General features: G+C 45.3%; 4 protein-coding genes across 7 annotated transcripts; 2 read left to right on the top strand and 2 right to left on the bottom strand.

Annotated features, from left to right (window-relative positions):
* Nucleotides 1-1,035: 1,035 nt before the first annotated feature.
* Nucleotides 1,036-3,247, top strand: LOC128429957 (ceramide-1-phosphate transfer protein). Of its 2 annotated transcripts, XM_053415859.1 has the most exons (6): nt 1,036-1,326; nt 1,712-1,776; nt 2,066-2,253; nt 2,498-2,642; nt 2,727-2,923; nt 3,004-3,247. In XM_053415859.1, the coding sequence occupies exons 1-6, from the start codon at nt 1,071-1,073 to the stop codon at nt 3,230-3,232; spliced, it is 1,080 nt and encodes a 359-aa protein (XP_053271834.1). In that variant the 5' UTR covers nt 1,036-1,070; the 3' UTR covers nt 3,233-3,247. The 2 variants fall into 2 exon arrangements, with proteins under 2 accessions (XP_053271834.1, XP_053271833.1); XM_053415858.1 differs by having other exon boundaries at nt 2,498-2,923.
* Nucleotides 3,248-3,591: 344 nt separating this feature from the next.
* LOC128430576 (zinc finger protein 878) lies at nt 3,592-8,006 on the bottom strand. Its single transcript, XM_053416679.1, has 10 exons — nt 7,743-8,006; nt 7,249-7,347; nt 6,772-6,973; nt 6,535-6,665; nt 5,938-6,179; nt 5,662-5,783; nt 5,418-5,548; nt 5,092-5,336; nt 4,883-5,019; nt 3,592-4,756 (listed from the first exon to the last, which is right to left on the bottom strand). The coding sequence occupies exons 1-10, from the start codon at nt 7,960-7,962 to the stop codon at nt 3,592-3,594; spliced, it is 2,694 nt and encodes an 897-aa protein (XP_053272654.1). The 5' UTR covers nt 7,963-8,006.
* A 260-nt stretch (nt 8,007-8,266) lies between these two features.
* Nucleotides 8,267-13,771, bottom strand: LOC128429932 (uncharacterized). Its single transcript, XM_053415826.1, has 13 exons — nt 13,469-13,771; nt 12,718-12,837; nt 12,322-12,463; nt 12,087-12,217; nt 11,717-11,964; nt 11,295-11,386; nt 11,043-11,149; nt 10,680-10,915; nt 10,471-10,541; nt 10,274-10,389; nt 9,947-10,182; nt 9,746-9,828; nt 8,267-9,666 (listed from the first exon to the last, which is right to left on the bottom strand). Exons 1-13 carry the CDS (start codon nt 13,695-13,697, stop codon nt 8,628-8,630), a joined length of 2,850 nt encoding a protein of 949 aa, XP_053271801.1. The 5' UTR covers nt 13,698-13,771; the 3' UTR covers nt 8,267-8,627.
* A 1,014-nt stretch (nt 13,772-14,785) lies between these two features.
* Nucleotides 14,786-17,726, top strand: LOC128429971 (transcription factor 7). 3 transcript variants are annotated; one of them, XM_053415881.1, is made up of 8 exons: nt 14,965-15,259; nt 15,671-15,713; nt 15,804-15,901; nt 16,355-16,509; nt 16,637-16,760; nt 16,904-17,011; nt 17,102-17,151; nt 17,395-17,726. In XM_053415881.1, exons 1-8 carry the CDS (start codon nt 15,242-15,244, stop codon nt 17,426-17,428), a joined length of 630 nt encoding a protein of 209 aa, XP_053271856.1. In that variant the 5' UTR covers nt 14,965-15,241; the 3' UTR covers nt 17,429-17,726. The 3 variants fall into 3 exon arrangements, with proteins under 3 accessions (XP_053271855.1, XP_053271854.1, XP_053271856.1); XM_053415880.1 differs by having other exon boundaries at nt 14,786-15,259; nt 15,674-15,713; nt 17,102-17,726; XM_053415879.1 differs by having other exon boundaries at nt 14,790-15,259; nt 17,102-17,726.
* Nucleotides 17,727-17,894: the final 168 nt, after the last annotated feature.

Below are 17,894 nucleotides of genomic sequence, written 5' to 3' on the forward strand. Positions count from 1 at the left end.
TTGTTAATCCACAAACAGAAGCAGTTGAGACACATCACTGTCTAAATGTGTAACACAACTTTTATTGCTCTTAAATGTGTCACTTACACTTTTTCTCCAAACACACTTACGTCGTTGTTGCACTTTTTAAAGAAGATCTTCTCCCTGATCTTAAACCCTTAATCTCCCTTAACCTCTGATAACACTTTCAATTACAATCAAATCCCCTTTAATTCTTGTTTAACAAACTCAAAATAACCCTTAATCTCTCACTAGCTGTTAGTTTTACGTATGCACCCTTTAAAACGACAGTAGCACCAATAAGGATTTAAATAAATCCTTCTTATTTCATCTTAAGTGTAGTGTAGTCACAGAAAACCTTAAATCTTACTTACTATTAAAATATCAATTGTTAATTATGTTTAAAAAAGAGAGAAATAAGCAAAAAATACAAGTACGCACAAATATTTTTGCACAAGCACAAAACACAGATTCATGCACCAAAGAGATCAATCAATCATTCAATCATTCAGAGTTGATGTAAAAGTGAAAACAATGTGTTTAGAACCTTCATGTGTCATATCATCATCAATAAAGCGTTTTCTCTGCAGTTTGTCCAAACGTTTGTGTTATTAATGAACGAAACGCTGGACTGGCAGAACCAGCAGAGGGCGCTGTTCTTTTAAAATGTCGTTGTTTGATGAAAACGACAACGACGTGATCGGCGGTCGACAGGAACGGAACCAGGCTGGAAAAAAAAGACAGTGTTGGAAATGTCTGAAGCTGCAGTTCCTCTAACGTCCACTGGAGGGTGAGTAACTGACGAAACTTCAGACTCAGTTTTACAGGATTTAACAATGAGTTTAAAATGAGACCAAATAATCTGATCATGTGATGTGGAAGACAACAAAGATGCAAATAACAACAAATGTTTATTTCTGACGTCTTGTTTACTTTTGTTCTGTGAATATCATTGAGCTAATTCAGAGCTTTGCTTCAGGAAGTGAGTTGACCCGCCTCCCTGTTTGTGACACAATCGTCTGAGCTCAACTTCCTGTGGGACGAAGGTCAAGTGCAAAGGTCGTCCCGGCATGTGTGTGTTTGTACGTCCCGTGCCGGAGGGAGCGAGAGAGGGATCGACCTTTAACCCCAGCAGGAGACGGAGAGAGACAGTGAGTGAGGGAGAGTTTGTGTTAACTGTGTGTTTGTTTAAATTTTTGTGTGCTCAGTGGAAACCAGAGTACTTTAGGGTCGCCATGGTTATCCTCAGACGGACGCCACTGCTTCGTTACCTGCTGCTGGCGGCCATGTTGGCTCTGTTCCTCTTTGTCAGCTCCTTGTGGCTACGTGAGTGTCTCTGAAACTGGTCGGCCATGTTGGCTCCAACACCACCAGTTATCCCAGTTTAGGATACTCGTTCTTGAGTATTTTCAAGTGATGCTACTGGATACTTCTTCTGCTCTACAACAGTTATTTCAGCATTGTAATTAATTTTTGTTTTGTTTTGTTTATTAATAATATTTAATAACCTTTGTTCAAATCAGACCAAATGTACAATTTGCTTTACAAAAAGATAAAACAAAGAAAGAACTGAAACCTGATGTCTGGAATCTTAAAAGTCATAAAAATCCCATTTAAAAGCTTGCATAATAATAATAATAATTATAATATTGAAAGTATGACTCAGTGTCGAATCTGAAAATCACGATGCACTATTTATTTTTCTCTTCAGCTCAAGGCGGAGTCAGAGACTGTGGCAGCACCTGGCAGCCATGTATACGTTCTTACCAACAAACGGTAAAACACACACACAGACACACACACAGACACACACACTTAATTCTTAAATTATCATGTTCTCCTAAATATGTCAAATTATTTCTTTAACATAACTTGATAGAATAAAGTATAAGACTAAAGTAATGTTCAGTAAAACAGCTGTTAAAAGAAGAACTTGCACACGGACTAGATGGTAGAATGAAAGAAATAAGTACTTTATTGAAAGTGTAAATGAATAAAGATAAATCTTTTAACTTGTAATAGTATGTTTACAATATGAAGCTGTACTTTATTCTTCGTCCTTCAGCCGGAACCTTCTCTGGCCCCTGAGGACTTCCTGCAGGAGGACGAACCCACGCTCATCACAAAGGAGTGTCCGGGCCAGAAGTTCCAGGTCCGAGAGCTGCTGCTGCATCTGAGGTCCAGTCTGTCAGACCAGGAGGACGATGATGTGCTTCTGGAGCCGTACCTGCAGAGCTGGGATCAGCTCCTCAAGTAAACACACACACACACACGGGAGCAAAGACAGATACAGAACTGAAGTTTAAATACTAAAAGAGATGTAAAAAAGGATAGAGGTCAAATAAAAGTTGACATAATAAAACAAGATGTTATAAGGGTTACGTCAAAATGTCCGAAATAAGAAGTCATAGGTTAGCATGTCGTCTGAAATATGATAAAAAGTCAAAGTATATTGTTAATAGATGGATAAATGTCTTCATCTTAATGTGTCTTTCAGTTTCATGGAGTCTCTGGGGACGATGGTGAGTTTATTCTCCATGAAGGTGAACGAGAAGGTCGTGCAGATCCGAGCCCTGTCACTCAAACACAGTGCTGACGTCTATCAGGGACAGACCCCCCCATCGTTTGGACTCAAAACCGGGGTGAGACTCAGAACTCATATAAAACACGCCCTTGCTCACAAACAGAGCTGGTTTGAGGTCAGTTTGTATCTGTGTTTCCTCGAGGCGTACCGCTCGGTTCGATCCATGGTGGAGGCGGAGCTGAGAGCGGGCGTGGTGGACTTCTCCCGCCACACGGACTCGGGCTGCCGGACGCTGCTGAGGCTGCATCGGTCTCTGCTGTGGCTCCAGCTGATGTTAGAGGGTTTGTCTGAAGGACCCGACGCAGAGGGACAGTACAGGACCCCCGGAGAGCTGAGCAGGTGACCCCCTCGGCCCTCAGCCTGTTTCCAACTAGTGCATCAAATGAACCTTCCACTGACTGGTGTCCCTTTAACCTCAGAGACGCCTACCACGTGGCGTTGGCCCCCCACCACCCCTGGGTGCTCCGCCAGGCGGCCGAGTTCGCCTTCCTAGCCCTCCCGGACCGACAGTACTTCCTGCAGCTGGTGTGTGTTCAGAACCAGAGGGAGGCCACGCCCGTGCTGCGTGTCATCATCCACGCCCTGATGCTCGTGCACACGCGAACTCAACGGATCCTGGACGAACACAACATGCTGGAGCTGCCGTGACGCCGACAACCGGGAAGGTACAGAGTAGAAAAAATAACACAAAATTAAGTTTATATTCTTACTCCTGTAAAGAAGCACGTCATATGCTGCCTTCAGGACCACATGGGATCTGAGAGTAGTTAAGAAACGAAGGATCATTTTGTTTGATAACGATTCAATCTGATTGGAGGAAACATCTAATTTCTCACCGTGCGTTAAAATCACTTTTCTGTTGCTACAAGCTTTAGATCCGGAACTTTGCAGGATATTAAAAAATGATGTTTAATCTTGATTTCTTTTCAAGTCTCGGTTACAAATCATCTTAAGTGCAAAAGTGACATTAGGTTTCTAAACTTTGTTCAGGTGTCCGGACTCAGGAACTACTTCTCCTCCGCGCGGTGACTCTTCATGTGTGTTTTCAGACAGTGGCTCTGAGTGAAGGCTTTGTCGCACAGCGAGCACTTGTACGGTCTCTCTCCGTTGTGCGTCCTCATGTGGACGGTCAGGTGCTCCTGGCGCGAACACGCTTTGCCACAGACGGCGCAGACGAACAGTTTGATGCCCGAGTGGCTCCGGATGTGGTTCTTCAGGTGGGTCTTGCTCTTGAAGAAGCGCCCGCACTCGGAGCAGCCGTACGGCGCCTCTCCGGTGTGCACCCGCATGTGGGCCTTCAGCTGCCCGTTGGAGACGAAGCCCTTGCTGCAGACGCTGCAGAGGAACGGCCGCTCGCCGCTGTGCGTCCTCATGTGCATCGTCAGGGCGCAGTTGGACAGGAAGGTCTTGCAGCAGACGTGGCAGAGGTACGTGCGCTCTCGGACCGTGTGGATCTTCTCGTGGGACTTCAGCGTTAAGGGAAGTTTGAAACGTTTCCCACACACGTCGCAGCCGTAGCGTCTCTCGCCCGAGTGCGTGGCCTTGTGGCGAGAGAGAGAGCGCAGGTCGCAGATCAGTCTGCCGCAGACGTTGCACTGGTACTTGTCTCGACCGGTGTGGGTCTTCCTGTGAGCTTTGAGCTGCGCCATCAGACCGAACGCTCTGGGACAGATGTCACACTTGTGCGGTTTGTCGGCCACGTGAACCCAGTGGTGCACGCTCAGACTCGACCGGTGAACGAAGGCTTTGCCGCAGTCTTCACACTTGAAGGGTCGGTTCCCCGTGTGCAGCGTGGTGTGGATGCTGAGGCCGCTGACGGTGGAGAAGGACTTGCCACAGTGTGAGCAGGTGTGAGTCTGGTGCTGGTTTCTGAGATGTTTCTTTAACTCTTCGACAGATTCAGGACGTTCACCACAGACTCCGCAGGCGGCCGGCGCCTCGTCCACGTGGCTCCAGGCGTGTTTGATCAAGCTGCCGAGGGCCTTGTACCAGACGCCACACACTCTGCAGGGCGTCTTGCTTCTCTCCACCACGTACGGTTTGGGCTGTCGCCTCCTCTGCGTCTCCATGTCGGGTTTCCAGTCGTCTCTGTCCTCCTCCCTCTCCTCGCCGGACGCCACTTCGCTCTCAGCAGCTTCTTCAGGGTCCACGTTGTGTTGTGACGCTGAGCTGCTGTGGAGCAACACAACAAAAACTGTGTTGACTGTTTATTTATGTACGAGTTTGTGTGAAAGAGATAAATGTTGACTTCAGAATAAAATAACTGAATATAAAACTCTGACTTGTGTTTAAAATGACCTTGAACCACTTCCTGCTTCTCCACTGTTCACCACCGTGCTGACAGCGGACTGAGAATCATCTGTGGCCTCCACCTTCCTCGGTAAGAGTTGAAAATCTTCCTCCTCTTCCTCCTCCTCCTCCTCCTCCTCTTCAGTCTATGAGAATGTTTTTGCACAAATTAATATTTCGACAACACTCGACTGTAACATCCTACAAACAGTGTTTACCTTCTGTTTGATGTAGAGCAGGGTTCTTTCAGTCCCAGTGGACTTCAGGCTCCTGCAGATGTCCTCTGGTGTCAGGGTCCGGACTCGGAGCCGCTGGAGTTTCCTGCTCCTGTCGGATTTGAACACGTCAAACATGTTGTTGTCTCCAGTCAGCTGAGGGAAGGTGGACTTCAACAGGTCCAGGAAGTCCGGCTCCCCGAGCCCTCGAGGACACTTCAGGTTCTGGACTGAGGATTTCATCAACACTGAAACAGAGAGGAACACGTCAGACAAACTAAAAAACACTTATTTACAGGAGGAGTCGGTTTATATCTTTTTGCTTTCACCGGTTTTTGAGAGAACGTCCGAGGGGGAATCCTCCACCAAGCAGATCCTGAGCGAGTGGTGATCGGATGAGTCACTGAGCCGAGGTCGACCCCGCCTCCTCTTCTCAGACTGACCTCTGGGAGACGACAAGCTGAGAGACAATGACAGAAATCCTCATATTTTACATTTTCATTACTGGACTTCATTAGAAAGGATATTTTTACAGCAGCAAGCTCATCTCTGATAGTTTTGATGTTTCTTTACCTCTCGTACATTCGGGTTTGATCGGCCGTCGGCGTCACGGAGCTGGAAGCAGAGTCTCTGGTGGCGTCTTGTCTCTGCAGAGGATGAAGGTCTCCAGAGCTGATCAGAGGATCGTCTCCACTCTGTCAACACAGGAGTTCACAAACAACTTTCATAAAAAACAACAAACATTCCTGAGTTAACTCGTCTTTTCACATGTAGATTTTACTAATGGATGGAATCAGATCAGTATAAAACAACTTAAAGATAATTAAGGTGTCGGGAGTGAAATCCAACCTTGGGTCGGATGTAGAGGGCCGACCTTCCTGCTCCGGTCGACCCGATGCTCCGGTGGATCTCCTCCGGCGTCAGCGTCCGGACCCGAAGTCGCTGCAGCTTCCTGCTCCGGTCGGTCGTGAAGACGTCAAACGGTCGATCGGCCGCCAGCTGAGGGAAGGTGGACCTCAGCAGGAGCAGGAAGTCCGTCTCCTGGAGGCCGCGAGGACACTGCAGCTCCTGCAGGGGACATGTCTGAAACACTGGAGCAGAGGACACGTCTTCATGAGCCGAGGAATCAGACTGGAAACAACTAAGTGAACAAAGACCTGAAGATTTAAAATTGATTATTTATCCACTAATATCAAAGTTTTAAATATTTAAAGATAAAAGCTGAGATGAGATTTGATATTTGGATTGATAACAGAACATAAACATGAGAATTTCATTAGTTTTCCATTAGTTTTAAATTCAGTCCAGTGGATCCTCACAGCAGCAGTGGTTACACTGGGATGTTCTGGGGAAACTGTGACAGTCCACATGTTTTCAACCATTGTGATAAATACCAGAATTCTCCTTTTGAATGAGTGTCTGTCGAGTGAAATGCCTGAAACCAACCGTTCCTCGTGAGCAGGTCGGAGTGCGAGTCCTCCAGGATGCGGATCCTGAGATCCACGTGGTCCTGTGTGTCCAGGAGTCGAGGTCGGCTGAGCTTCCTCCTGCCAGACTGAACTCTGGGTGTAAACGTCCTGGACAACGTGTGACGACAAAATAGCATCAGTTGTGTTTGGTCAAGTTTTATCATTAAATATAATAAACACGATATAATCTCCAGGTTGTAATGAGATTTGTAACCTTGACGGGATTTGATAATCGGGGTCCTGAACATCTTCTCGTTTCTTTCGGGAGCTTGTTGTTGGTTTCATGTGCTCCTCTTCATCTTGACCCCCATGGACGACATCATCATCATCATCATCATCGTCATCATCGTCATCATCATCGTCATCATCGTCCCCGTCGTGCCAGAGGACGCCGAGTCCCCCGGTGTCCTCCACATCTGGACAGAATCAAATGAAGTCCATTTCTTATGTTATTATGAGAGGTGTAATTAAACATTTGGGTTCATTAGGGAACTGGAGCAGGAGAAATGACAAGATGGCGCCACCACCACCAGTCGTGATATTAATGGGAATGATATCAAGAATCATAATTCATAATAATATAAACTCAGCAGATCCTGAATCTGTGCTTTAGTTTAGACTGAGCTTTAATGAATGTAAACAAAGAGAGGACCCTGACCTCCGTGGCCCTGGGGATAGAAGGAGAACAAACCTGGCTGCTGTGTGTGCTCCTCTTCCTCCTCTTCCTCCTCCTCCTCCTCCTCTTCATTGATAACAACCACATCATGGCCGTCCACAGCTGGGCTCAGGGCTTTGAAGTGAAGTTACATACTTATTATAAATACAGAGCACAGACAGAATAAAGTTTAGTTTATGCAAACGTAAAAAACTATAAATCACATCATGAACGTGTATTTTCTGTTATAAACGTGTAATTAACGTGTATTTCTCTGTATTAACATGTATTTTCTGTGTGAGCACATAAACTTCACATCAGCCTATTTTGTAAAAGAGTTAATAAAGAGATTAGAGCTGTTATATATTTAAATCGATCTATTTAAAGAATGTGATGCTCTGATTTGTGGCTGAAGGGACAGACGCCTCCATGTTGTTGTGAGTGTAAACAGAAAGTAGGAGTGGACTTTTCAGAGTAAAGGGACTCGAACTCTTTAGTGTTTTTATATGAACATGATGGGATGTCCTGACCTCTTCTATCCAGTCGGACCCGCGGCTGCAGCAGCGCCTCCAGCTGCCTCCTCTGCTGCTCCACCTCCAGCCTGAAGCCCGCCGCCTCCTCCTCGTACCCGGACACGGTCCTCTCCACCACCGCCAGGATCTCCCGGGCGGCGGTGCTCAGCTTCTCGGTGATGATCCCCCTCAGGATCTCGCTCTTCGTCATGTCCCCGGAGCTTCTGTCCGACCACATGTCGTCGGGTTTGTTTTCGGTTCGATTCCCGTGCAGAGAATCGCTCCAGGTATTGGTGCAGCCGCGATAATCGTCCGACTGGAAACCGCAACAATGGCATCGGTTCCACCTTGTTGAAAAAAAAGTCTCGCAGGGACGTTGGAATAAAAAAATATCCGGTGTTTATGATTTCTTTTCATTTTCATAATCAATTTAAATTCAAATAAAAATGTACTAGAGGAGTTCGTGCACAAGAAACACAGATTACACACGTGTCAGAATCTGCTCAAATCTGAATCTGCAAAAACAACAACAAAATAAATGGTTCAATCTAGAATCTTTGATGTTTTATTCTCAAATAAAAAACAGGTCAGAGAAACATAACGTCATTTACTCATCGAGCTTCACAGAACTTGAACATATTTTACAACAAACTTTGTTCAAACAGACAAAAAGATAAAAGTACACAAGTCAAATTTTAGGTTTTGGAATGAAGAGTGTGATGAAGAACTTATACACCAAAATAAAAATCTGTAAACATCTAGAAAAATTGAGTTGCTGAACTCTCAATTTTTCCAGTAGCAACAGTTAAAGTTCGGACAAAATGAAAAACGTCAGAGAGCGTTTTTCTGTTCACGTAACAAACGCTGACTCCATCAGGTTGATGAAGAGCTGCAGACGGTGGATTATAACGTTTGGCTCTTGACTCGAGTCATCAGCTTCGACCCGGACAGGAACTCTCCGCTGTGGCTCCTCGCGTGCGCCTGCAGCCTCCAGGACGTGTGGAACTTTTTGCTGCAGATTTCACAGACGTGCGATCGGGCTCTCGCCGCCGGCTCCGAGTGCGCCGCCCGGTGAAGTTTGAGCTTCATCTTGGAGGAGAAGGGTTTTTGACAAACGTCACACGTGTGCGACATCTTGTCCCCGTGGACCATCATGTGAGAGTTCAGCACCCAGTTCTCAGTGAATGCTTTGTGGCAGATCGTACATGCGTACGGCTTCTCTCCGTTGTGTCGTGAGATGTGTCCTTTCAGGCCGTGGATGGAGAGGAAGAACTTCCCACAGATGGGACAGCCGTGAGTCTTCTGGTGACCCTGGAGGTGAAGTCTCAGCTCCTCCGCAGACGCCGAACATTTGCCACAAACGCCACAGAGCCGCACCGGGTCGTCAACGTGATTCCAGGCGTGTTTGATCACCATGTTCACTGACCGACGCACCGCTCCACAGACTTTACAGGACGGAATAACCTCACCTGAGGCAGTAACCGCCCATGGAGACGATGCCCGTGTAGACATTGACCTTGAAGACGATACCCGTGAAGAAGAAGCCTGTGAAGAAGAAGCCTGTGAAGGAGAAGCCTGTGAAGGAGACGCCCGTGGAGATGAGGCCGGTGGAGACGCTGCCCGTGAAGATGAAGCCCGTGAAGATGAAGGCCGTGGGGATGAAGCCCGTGGGTACGACTGGATTCGCCTCCTCTTCATTTTGGGGCCTGATCGGTTGAATCGGAGCCTCTGTGTCGTCTCTGATTCTCTTTTTCTCCGATTCTTTTCACTTTTTTCTAGTTTCCAGTTGCTGTCTTCCTTCTTCGTCTCATCTTCTTCCCTCTTGCTCTCAGGAACGGGCAAAGACCGCAGATCCAGGGACTTATTATCGTTTTCCTTTGTTTCAATCTTCTCGTCTTCTCGTCCCCTTGACGTTGAGCGGCTGGACCGATTGTTGTGTTTGCTGCCAGGACACAAACGAGATAGTCAGGACACTGTGAAGAAATGAGAACCATACAGACTCAATGTTCATCACTACTCACCTCGGTCTGGTTTGTCTCGTGTCCTGCTTTGGTTTCCGCAGGACACAAGACGTTTCCTTATTGAATTGAGCTTCTTCTGGAGCCTGGGGAAAATCAAACCCCCGTCACGGAGAACAAGTCAATAAAAATATAAACATGCTTCACACAGGGAGCCAAACTCAGGACCTTAAAAAGAAAGAGAGTGTGAATAAAGACTCGGACCTTCGGCCGGATGTAGAGGGTTGAACGTCCGTCTAAGCAGATTCTCCTGTGGATCTCGTCAGGCGTCAGCGTCTTGACCCTCAGGGGAAGAAAATTCTTTCCTCTGCCGGACTTCAAGAAGTCAAAAGGTTTATCTCCAGCCAGCTGAGGGAAGGTGGACCTGAGCAGGTGCAGGAAGTCCGTCTTCTTAAGACCTCGAGGACACTGCAGCTGCTGCAGCGGGAACTTCTGAGACACTGGAGGGAAACAGGACGAGAGCGAGTTTCATCTCAGAGCTGCTGCACCACTCCATCTTGAAACCTGAACACAGAAGCTTGTTCAATGTACCGTTCATTGAGAACCTGCTGAGCTGCCTGTCCTCCAGGATGCAGATCTTGAAATCCAAAAGGTTGTGTGTGCTCCTGCGGCGAGGTCTGCCCATCTTCTTCCTGTCAGACTGAATGCTGGGAAACAATGATGTCAGAGATCAGGAGCTGGTTGATGACATATATGTTTGTGAAAGTAGTTTCTTGTTTTTGATTTACCTGGTGTTCAGGTTGGTCGGATCAGCAGGGGATGGAAGATGCTCCTCTCGGCTCTGGAGTTCCTCCAGATGCTAAAAGAGAGGATTCCACAGACGTGTTCACAACCACACAAAAATCCCTGTAGTGCTCGGCTGAGGTGAAAAAAGAAAAGTTTGATTCTCAGGTGAAGCACCAAATAACGAGAAAGAGTTTTAAATCAGAGAGCATACCCTCAGTCGGATGCAGAGGAATGCACGGCCGCAGGACAAGATCCTCCTGTTGATGGTCTCTGGCGTCAGAACGTTGATCCTCAGAGGATGAAGCTTCCTGTGATTATCATACGTGAAGATGTCAAACGGTTTGTCTCCAGCCAGCTGAGGGAACGTGGACCTGAGCAGGCGCAGGAAGCCCGACTCCTTGAGACCCAGAGGACACTGCAGCTGCTGCAGCGGGCTCATTCGATACACTGGAACCAATCAGAGAGCGAGGACAGTTAATCGGCTGCAACGAGTCTTTGATCGACAGAAAGCTAATCATAGGTTATCAATTAAATGTCTTATGTCTCTTTCATGCAACACAAGTATTAAAAGTACCATCATTGGAGAGCGTCTTGGTGTCGGGGTCCTCCAGGATGCGGAGCTTGAGAGTGACGCCGTTCAGTGTTTCCTTGATCCGAGGCCTGCGCCTGTCAGACTGAACTCTGGGCGACAACAACCAGTGCAACAGGGGTTAGAGGCAGAGTCATGAATAAATAAACTCTGTGTTAGCACGAGTCTCTTCTGTTGTGTTGTTCTAAATAATTTCATGTGTTGATAGGATTAAGTGTTGTTTACAGCAGGACGTACCCGGAGTGACAGGACGGAGAAGCAGCAGCTCCACCCGGTGACGGATGAAACTCTTCATTAGAGGCCCGGGGCTCCTGTTGCTTCTGAAACACCTGAAGAGAACCAGTAAAAAAATTATTAAACTAAAGGTTTCTTTAAGTGATTCCACCTGAAATTCAACAATATTTATAGAATAGGATACATAAAGGTCAATAATCTCCCACACAGAAGACGAAACAACAGAAGACTCAAATATTTGAATGAATAGTAAAAAACAATCTCCACCAACCAGTGGCTCAGTCACCTTGACCTTTAACCTTTAACCACTGAAATGTAATCAGTTAGTCCCTGAGTCTAAGTGAACGTTTGCACCAAATTTGAAGAACTTCCCTCGAGATGTTCTTGAGATATCGTGTTCACAACGTTAAAATATAAAACCTAACCGAGACAATCCGCTGCTCCTTCAGGCGGATGTAGAGGGCGGAGGTCCCGTTGGACCTGATGCTGCGGCGGATCTCCTCCGGCGTCAGCTTCTTGACCTTCAGCGGGTGCAGCTTCCTGCTCCTGTCGGTCGTGAAGAAATCAAAGTCGGCCGCCAGCTGAGGGAAGGTGGACCTGAGCAGGTGCAGGAAGTCCGTCTCCTTGAGACCGCGAGGACACTGCAGCTCATGCAGCGGGTACTTCCGATACACTGGAACACGCAGAGCAACAATCAGGTAATAAAAGCTTCTTAAAGTTGTGCATTTCCAAACTTTGAGTCTATCAGGAAGCGGACCTGCTGAACATGTGATGTCCGAGAGGATTTAAACTCACCTTCACTCGAGAGGCAGTTAATCTGCGAGTCCCCCAGGATGCGGATTCTGAGATCTACGTGGTTCTGTTCTTCACTAATGCGCTGCCTGCCAGTGCTCCGCCTGTAAGACTGAACCCAGGGAGTAAACGACCTGAAATATAAAAGGAAACGGATGAGGAACACGATGACACCTCATGGGTCAGACAGACAGTCAGTCAGTCAGTCAGAAAGGTGTCCACATCTGTTACTTGTTACCCTGTCAATGTGTCAAAATCCTGCTCCGTGATTGGTTCCTGGTCCTTTGTGGGCGTCGGTAAAGCTTGTTCAGTGGACTCCTCCTCCACATGGTATTCCCCGGTGAAGCAGAGGAGACTCACTCCTCCGTCCGCCTCCACACCTCAAAACAAACATGTATCTGTGACTATACGGTCTTCATTAATATACAATGTGAATCAGTCAGAGTATCAGAGCGAGTTGAAGAGTAAAGCTGAACTGTAGATTAGTTAAAATCACATTAAGGTCATTAAGGAACCAGAGTTTATCTCCAATATCCAGCAGTCAAATGTGGAAATATGAAGAATTCTAAACAGCTCTTATAGTTCAGGAAGCAGAGGATCATGGGTAATAACGAATCAGAAATCCGAGACATACTCAGCTCGTATTTGTGCTGCTGCTCCTCTTGGACAGGTTCTCCTCTCCCTGACTCCTCCTCCTCCTCCTCCAGTGGCGGTGGTGGCGGCGGCTGGTAGCTGGGATACAGCTGCTGGTCATCTGCATTAGAGGAGGATGTTCGATTTAATCACCAGGGATCAACCGTTACCTTCCAGACCACAGACTATAAACAGATACTCTCCATAACTCAAAACATCTTGATCGCCCCCTGGAGGCCGCCTGCAGTACAGGTCATAAAACCCACATCCTCTGTGTTATATATCTACGACCTTTAACTGATAATTTAAAAAGGTCCAGTGTGTAAGATTTAGGTGGAAGGATCTATTTTGTATACAATAATCCTAGTGATGTTTTCACTTGTGTCTTTCATCTAGATTGTACTTATTGTTGTTTTCTTTACCGTAGAATGAGCCCTTTATATTTAAATACTTTATATATAAACACATCAGGAGCGGGTCCTCTCTACGGAGGCAACCATGTTTTGTTTTTTTTACAGTGGCCCAGATTGGACAAACTAAACCTTTTGAGTTTGTACAGGTTCTCCTCCATGTTTGGAAGTGGAGGCTGAGGTGAGGGGTGTTCAGCTGCAACCTGTAACTCCACCACTAGGTGTCACTAGATTCCTTCACAGACACTTTAACTATTTGTTACGTTGACTCAGCAGCAAAGTGAAATGAGTGGTTTTGAGAACGGGCTTCGTGACTGGACGTGAAGTTGCGGTAGTTTTGACCTGTTTCCTCCAGTTTGATGGAGGACACCTGCAGCAGCGCCTCCAGCTGCCTCCTCTGCTGCTCCACCTCCAGCCTGAAGCCCGCCGCCTCCTCCTCGTACCCGGACACGGTCCTCTCCACCACCGCCAGGATCTCCCGGGCGGCGGTGCACAGCTTCTCGGTGATGATCCCCCTCAGGATCTCGCTCTTCGACAATTCGCCGACCCGATGCTCGGCCCCCGGCTCCATGTTGTCACCGCGGACGCAGCAGAGCAACACCACCAGCGGCTCGGGCAGAAACTGGCGGGGAATGATTCGCGCGGCGGTTCCGCTTCCTGCTGCTGGTAGGGCCACGAACTGGGTCCGATTAGAAACATCAACTGGAAATCAGAAAATCCCTGAAGACGGTGCAGATGTTTTTTTGATATCACGTTTTATTCATTTATAGTTTTTAAATTCACATTTTCAATGACTAGTTTACACATTTATTGTAACTCTAAAATGACTGTCATACATTTGTTGTTCTTCAAACTTTTTATTATTATCATCATTATTGTTTTGATTATTAACGAACCGATACTTGTTATCAGAGCACTGTAAACATTTAGAAATGAATCCAAACATCAAATAAGACAGAACAGACCTAACTTCAAAAAACTGGTCACATTTTCTAATAAGTAAAATAAAAGAACACAAATAAAAATAAATATTTATATATTATATTCACATTAATTACAGCTTTTAAGGATTAACAGACTTTACTTTTCTGCTTCAATAATTCATATCCTCAAACCTGTATGTGATCACACAGTTTCACATCCAGCTGTTACATGTGCAACATGATGGGTCCTGTGGTGTGTGTGTGTTTGTGTGTGTTCAGTCTTTGACTCTTTTAGCTTTGTGTTTGGTTTCCACTACGTCCTGAGGAAAACATCTGACCCTTGAGATTCTAAATGCTAAACTTCACCAGCGGCTCTGACTGAGTGTCTGCTTTTTGCTGTTAATTACTATATAGTCCTCATTATAATAATAACAGAGATATTACTTTATTAATGATTAAAGATATTTATATCAGGAATTCTATAATGAATATAAAAACATTTCCAATCATCACTAAAGAGTCCGCTGTGTTGCTCTGACCTCAATGTGCCAGAAGTCGCAGCTTCATACTTTCACTGCTGGTTTCTGATCCATTCTGAGGATTTGCACTAAAACGTTTCCGACAGTCGTGTTGGAGAAGCCTCAGGGAGACTCACCCCCGACTCCCACCCCCGACCCCTGGGGGGGGCATGAGGGGGAGGGGGGAGGTCAGAGGTCGAGATGGGAGAGGAGGCCTAGGGGAGTCAGAGAGAGCAATGGGAAAGTTTCAATAAGAATTAGACATTAATATAAAATAAAAATAAAAGTTTAACTTATTCTCAAAACACTTTAAAACGTTTAGAGTGAAATATGTGATAATACATCAAAGCTGATGTTTGACACGTGTAAGGCTGCCCCCAAGTGGCCTAAAAATGAACAGTGCTACTACAAAAAACTAAATATGAGCAGCAAGAGAAGAACCTCCGGCAAAGACAGAAAAAGAGTGTGAGTGTGAGTGTGTGTGTGTGTGTGTGTGTGTGTGTGTGTGTGTGTGTGTGTGTGGTGTTGATAATCCTGATGAACATGATTTCCTCCTTCAGTCTGCAGAGTCAGACCGTTCCTCCTCTCCCGTCTTTATCTCTTTATTTTTAGTCCCTACATTTTATTTTTACTGATTCAAATTAACTTGGTGAAGTTTTTCTTCTCTTCTCAGGATGGAGCAGATGTCAGGGGTGAGTGTTTTATTATCATTATTATTATGAGTAGTAGTAGTAGTAACTTTTGAACAGCTTTCTGTTTGTTTTATTGGTAAAATAGTTTGGTTATCGTAAAAATCTTAATATGAATTTTCATACATATATTGATACTATATTTATATATCATGGATCTTTATAATGTAGGCAAACTTACAAATACAGGTTGTTGTCAACATTACTATTAATAAATGAGTATGTTTGTGAGTTCTTTTCTATTTACACTTAATTTTTATTAGGTATTCAGAACACTTAAAGACTCGTTATTAATCAAATAATTCACCTTAAAATCACTAGTAACTACTACACGATAATCATTATTGAAAAATATGATTAACTATTGTTTCAGTTTGTGACCGTATGTAAATCTATTGAATTATCTTCTTCCAGCAGATGGCGCTGATGAAAGAAAACTCTGCTGCAGCAACATGCGGTGAAGTTCACAATAAATCAAATTTGTATTATTATATTATTATTTAATTTATAGTGTATTTATTTATATTTTCTCTTCATCATGTTGCAGACAAATCGCCAGTGTTCGACTGGTGTCCACAGCAGCAGTACCTTTATCTGACCAGCGGGGGGCGAAACAACACGACCAACACTCAGACCACTGCTGCTGTGAGTGTGTGTGTGAGTGTGAACGTGTGTTTGTGTGTGTTTGTGTGTGTGTGAACCCTTCCAGCCAATATGTTTCCCTTCTCACAGAATCAGTGTTAGTCGTGACCCACAGACTCGGAGGTCGTTGCGTTTGCATCACTTGTGATGAAATGTTCAATGTTTTTATTTCAACACTGGAAGAGGACAAACAGAAGACCGATGACTGGAGGTGAAAAGGCGTCAGGCTGCTGCCTCCTCCTGTCACAACCCTGATCTATAATGACACGCTTATTTTCTGAGGATAAACATGTGATATCACATGATCTTACTTTTTTAAAATAACAATAGATCAGGAATCCTGAGTCTTGATGTAAAAATGTATATTTCATCAGTTTTTTTTATTTTTGATCTATTGCTGGTATTAACAATCACTTTTAACCACTGCCTTGCTGTGTACTCTCTCTCTCTCTACAGTCATCAGTCCATCCTCTTATTCCTCTCCTGCTCTACAGCGACAGACATTTCCCTCCATCCTCCCCGTACAATCAGCCAATCGGTTCATCCGGTCCCCGAGAGGCGGACGCCCATTCCAGGACACACGCCTGCTACCACAGCAATGGAACTACTGGGTGAGTTTCATATGTTTCACAAAAACGGACACGTCAGAGTAACATCACTGTGGAAATGACTGCTCTGGACAAACTCTCGCTCTCTCCATGACCCTGCGTCTCTCGTCTGTCTCTCGCCCCCTCGCAGGCACCAGGCGGTGAAGAAGCCTCTGAACGCCTTCATGCTCTACATGAAGGAGATGAGACACAAAGTGCTGCAGGAGGGACGAGAGAGAGAGAGCGCCGCCATCAACCGCATCTTGGGACGCAGGGTGAGAGACATGATGAAGCACTGCATGCACTGGGGCCTGGATACCACAGAATGATGGACAGACAGGACCGTCAGAGAGGCGCAGGTCACAGGTGGATTTTACTCAACTGAAACTCTCCCTCTCTCTCTCTCTCTCTCTCTCAGTGGAACGCTCTGTCTCGCTCCGAACAGTCCAAATATTACGATCTGGCCCAGAAGGAGCGACTCCTCCACATGCAGCTCTATCCCGGATGGTCGGCCAGAGACAACTACGTACGTTCATCACGTCCATCAAAGCGTTTTAGAAACTGTGTGTGTGTGTGTGTGTGAAAGCTTCCATTCATCTTTGTCTTTCCTTTCCAGGGTCAGAGGAAGAGGAAGCAGAGTCAGCAGCACTCAGGAAGCTTCTCAGGGTGGGAATACAATTCAAATAAAGTAAAATTTGACAATGTAAATGAATCAAGACAGGAAATAGAATGCGAAATAAAAAATACTTTGAAATAAATCAAATTAAATAAACACTCTCACCTTTTTACAAAGTGTTTGTGAGAAATAGTGAATATTAAAGAGTTCACAATATATTTTACACAAACACACGTATTGATGCGTTTCTGGGCCAATCTGACCTCTGACCTGTTTTGTTGTTTTTACTGCAGCTGGACTCTGACATCTGGCCGAGTGGACATGTGACTTGAAACAAACTTGCACTAGTTATCGTAGTCTGAGAGAGAAATAAAACAACCGTCAGTGTTTCTGCAGAATTCAGCGAATTTAAGACTTTGTCAGACGTCAGGTAAAAGATGGACGAACCATCAGACCAATAATTATACATCAAGTTCATTGATTTATTCACATTTATATCCCGTCTCCTACAGTATTTCTGAGCTTTACAGTATCAATGTGATTAAAGGAAAATATGACGCATTTTTTATTTTAAATGGAAAAATAATGACATTTTCGTGTTTTTGCTTTAATTAAATATTAATTTCAAGTCGTACAAATTTGAAATGTGTAAAAACATGTTTGTTGGTCAATAAATACAAAATAAATCTGCATGTGTGCTCACTCAGAGTCAGTCACAGTTATTTTACTTCAGTGCTGGTACATCGAATACTTGCAGTATCATCAGCTTCAGTAAATTAAAGTAATTGTGAAG

The sequence above is a fragment of the Pleuronectes platessa genome, chromosome 23, assembly GCF_947347685.1.
Source record: "Pleuronectes platessa chromosome 23, fPlePla1.1, whole genome shotgun sequence".
Taxonomy (NCBI): Eukaryota; Metazoa; Chordata; class Actinopteri; order Pleuronectiformes; family Pleuronectidae; genus Pleuronectes; species Pleuronectes platessa.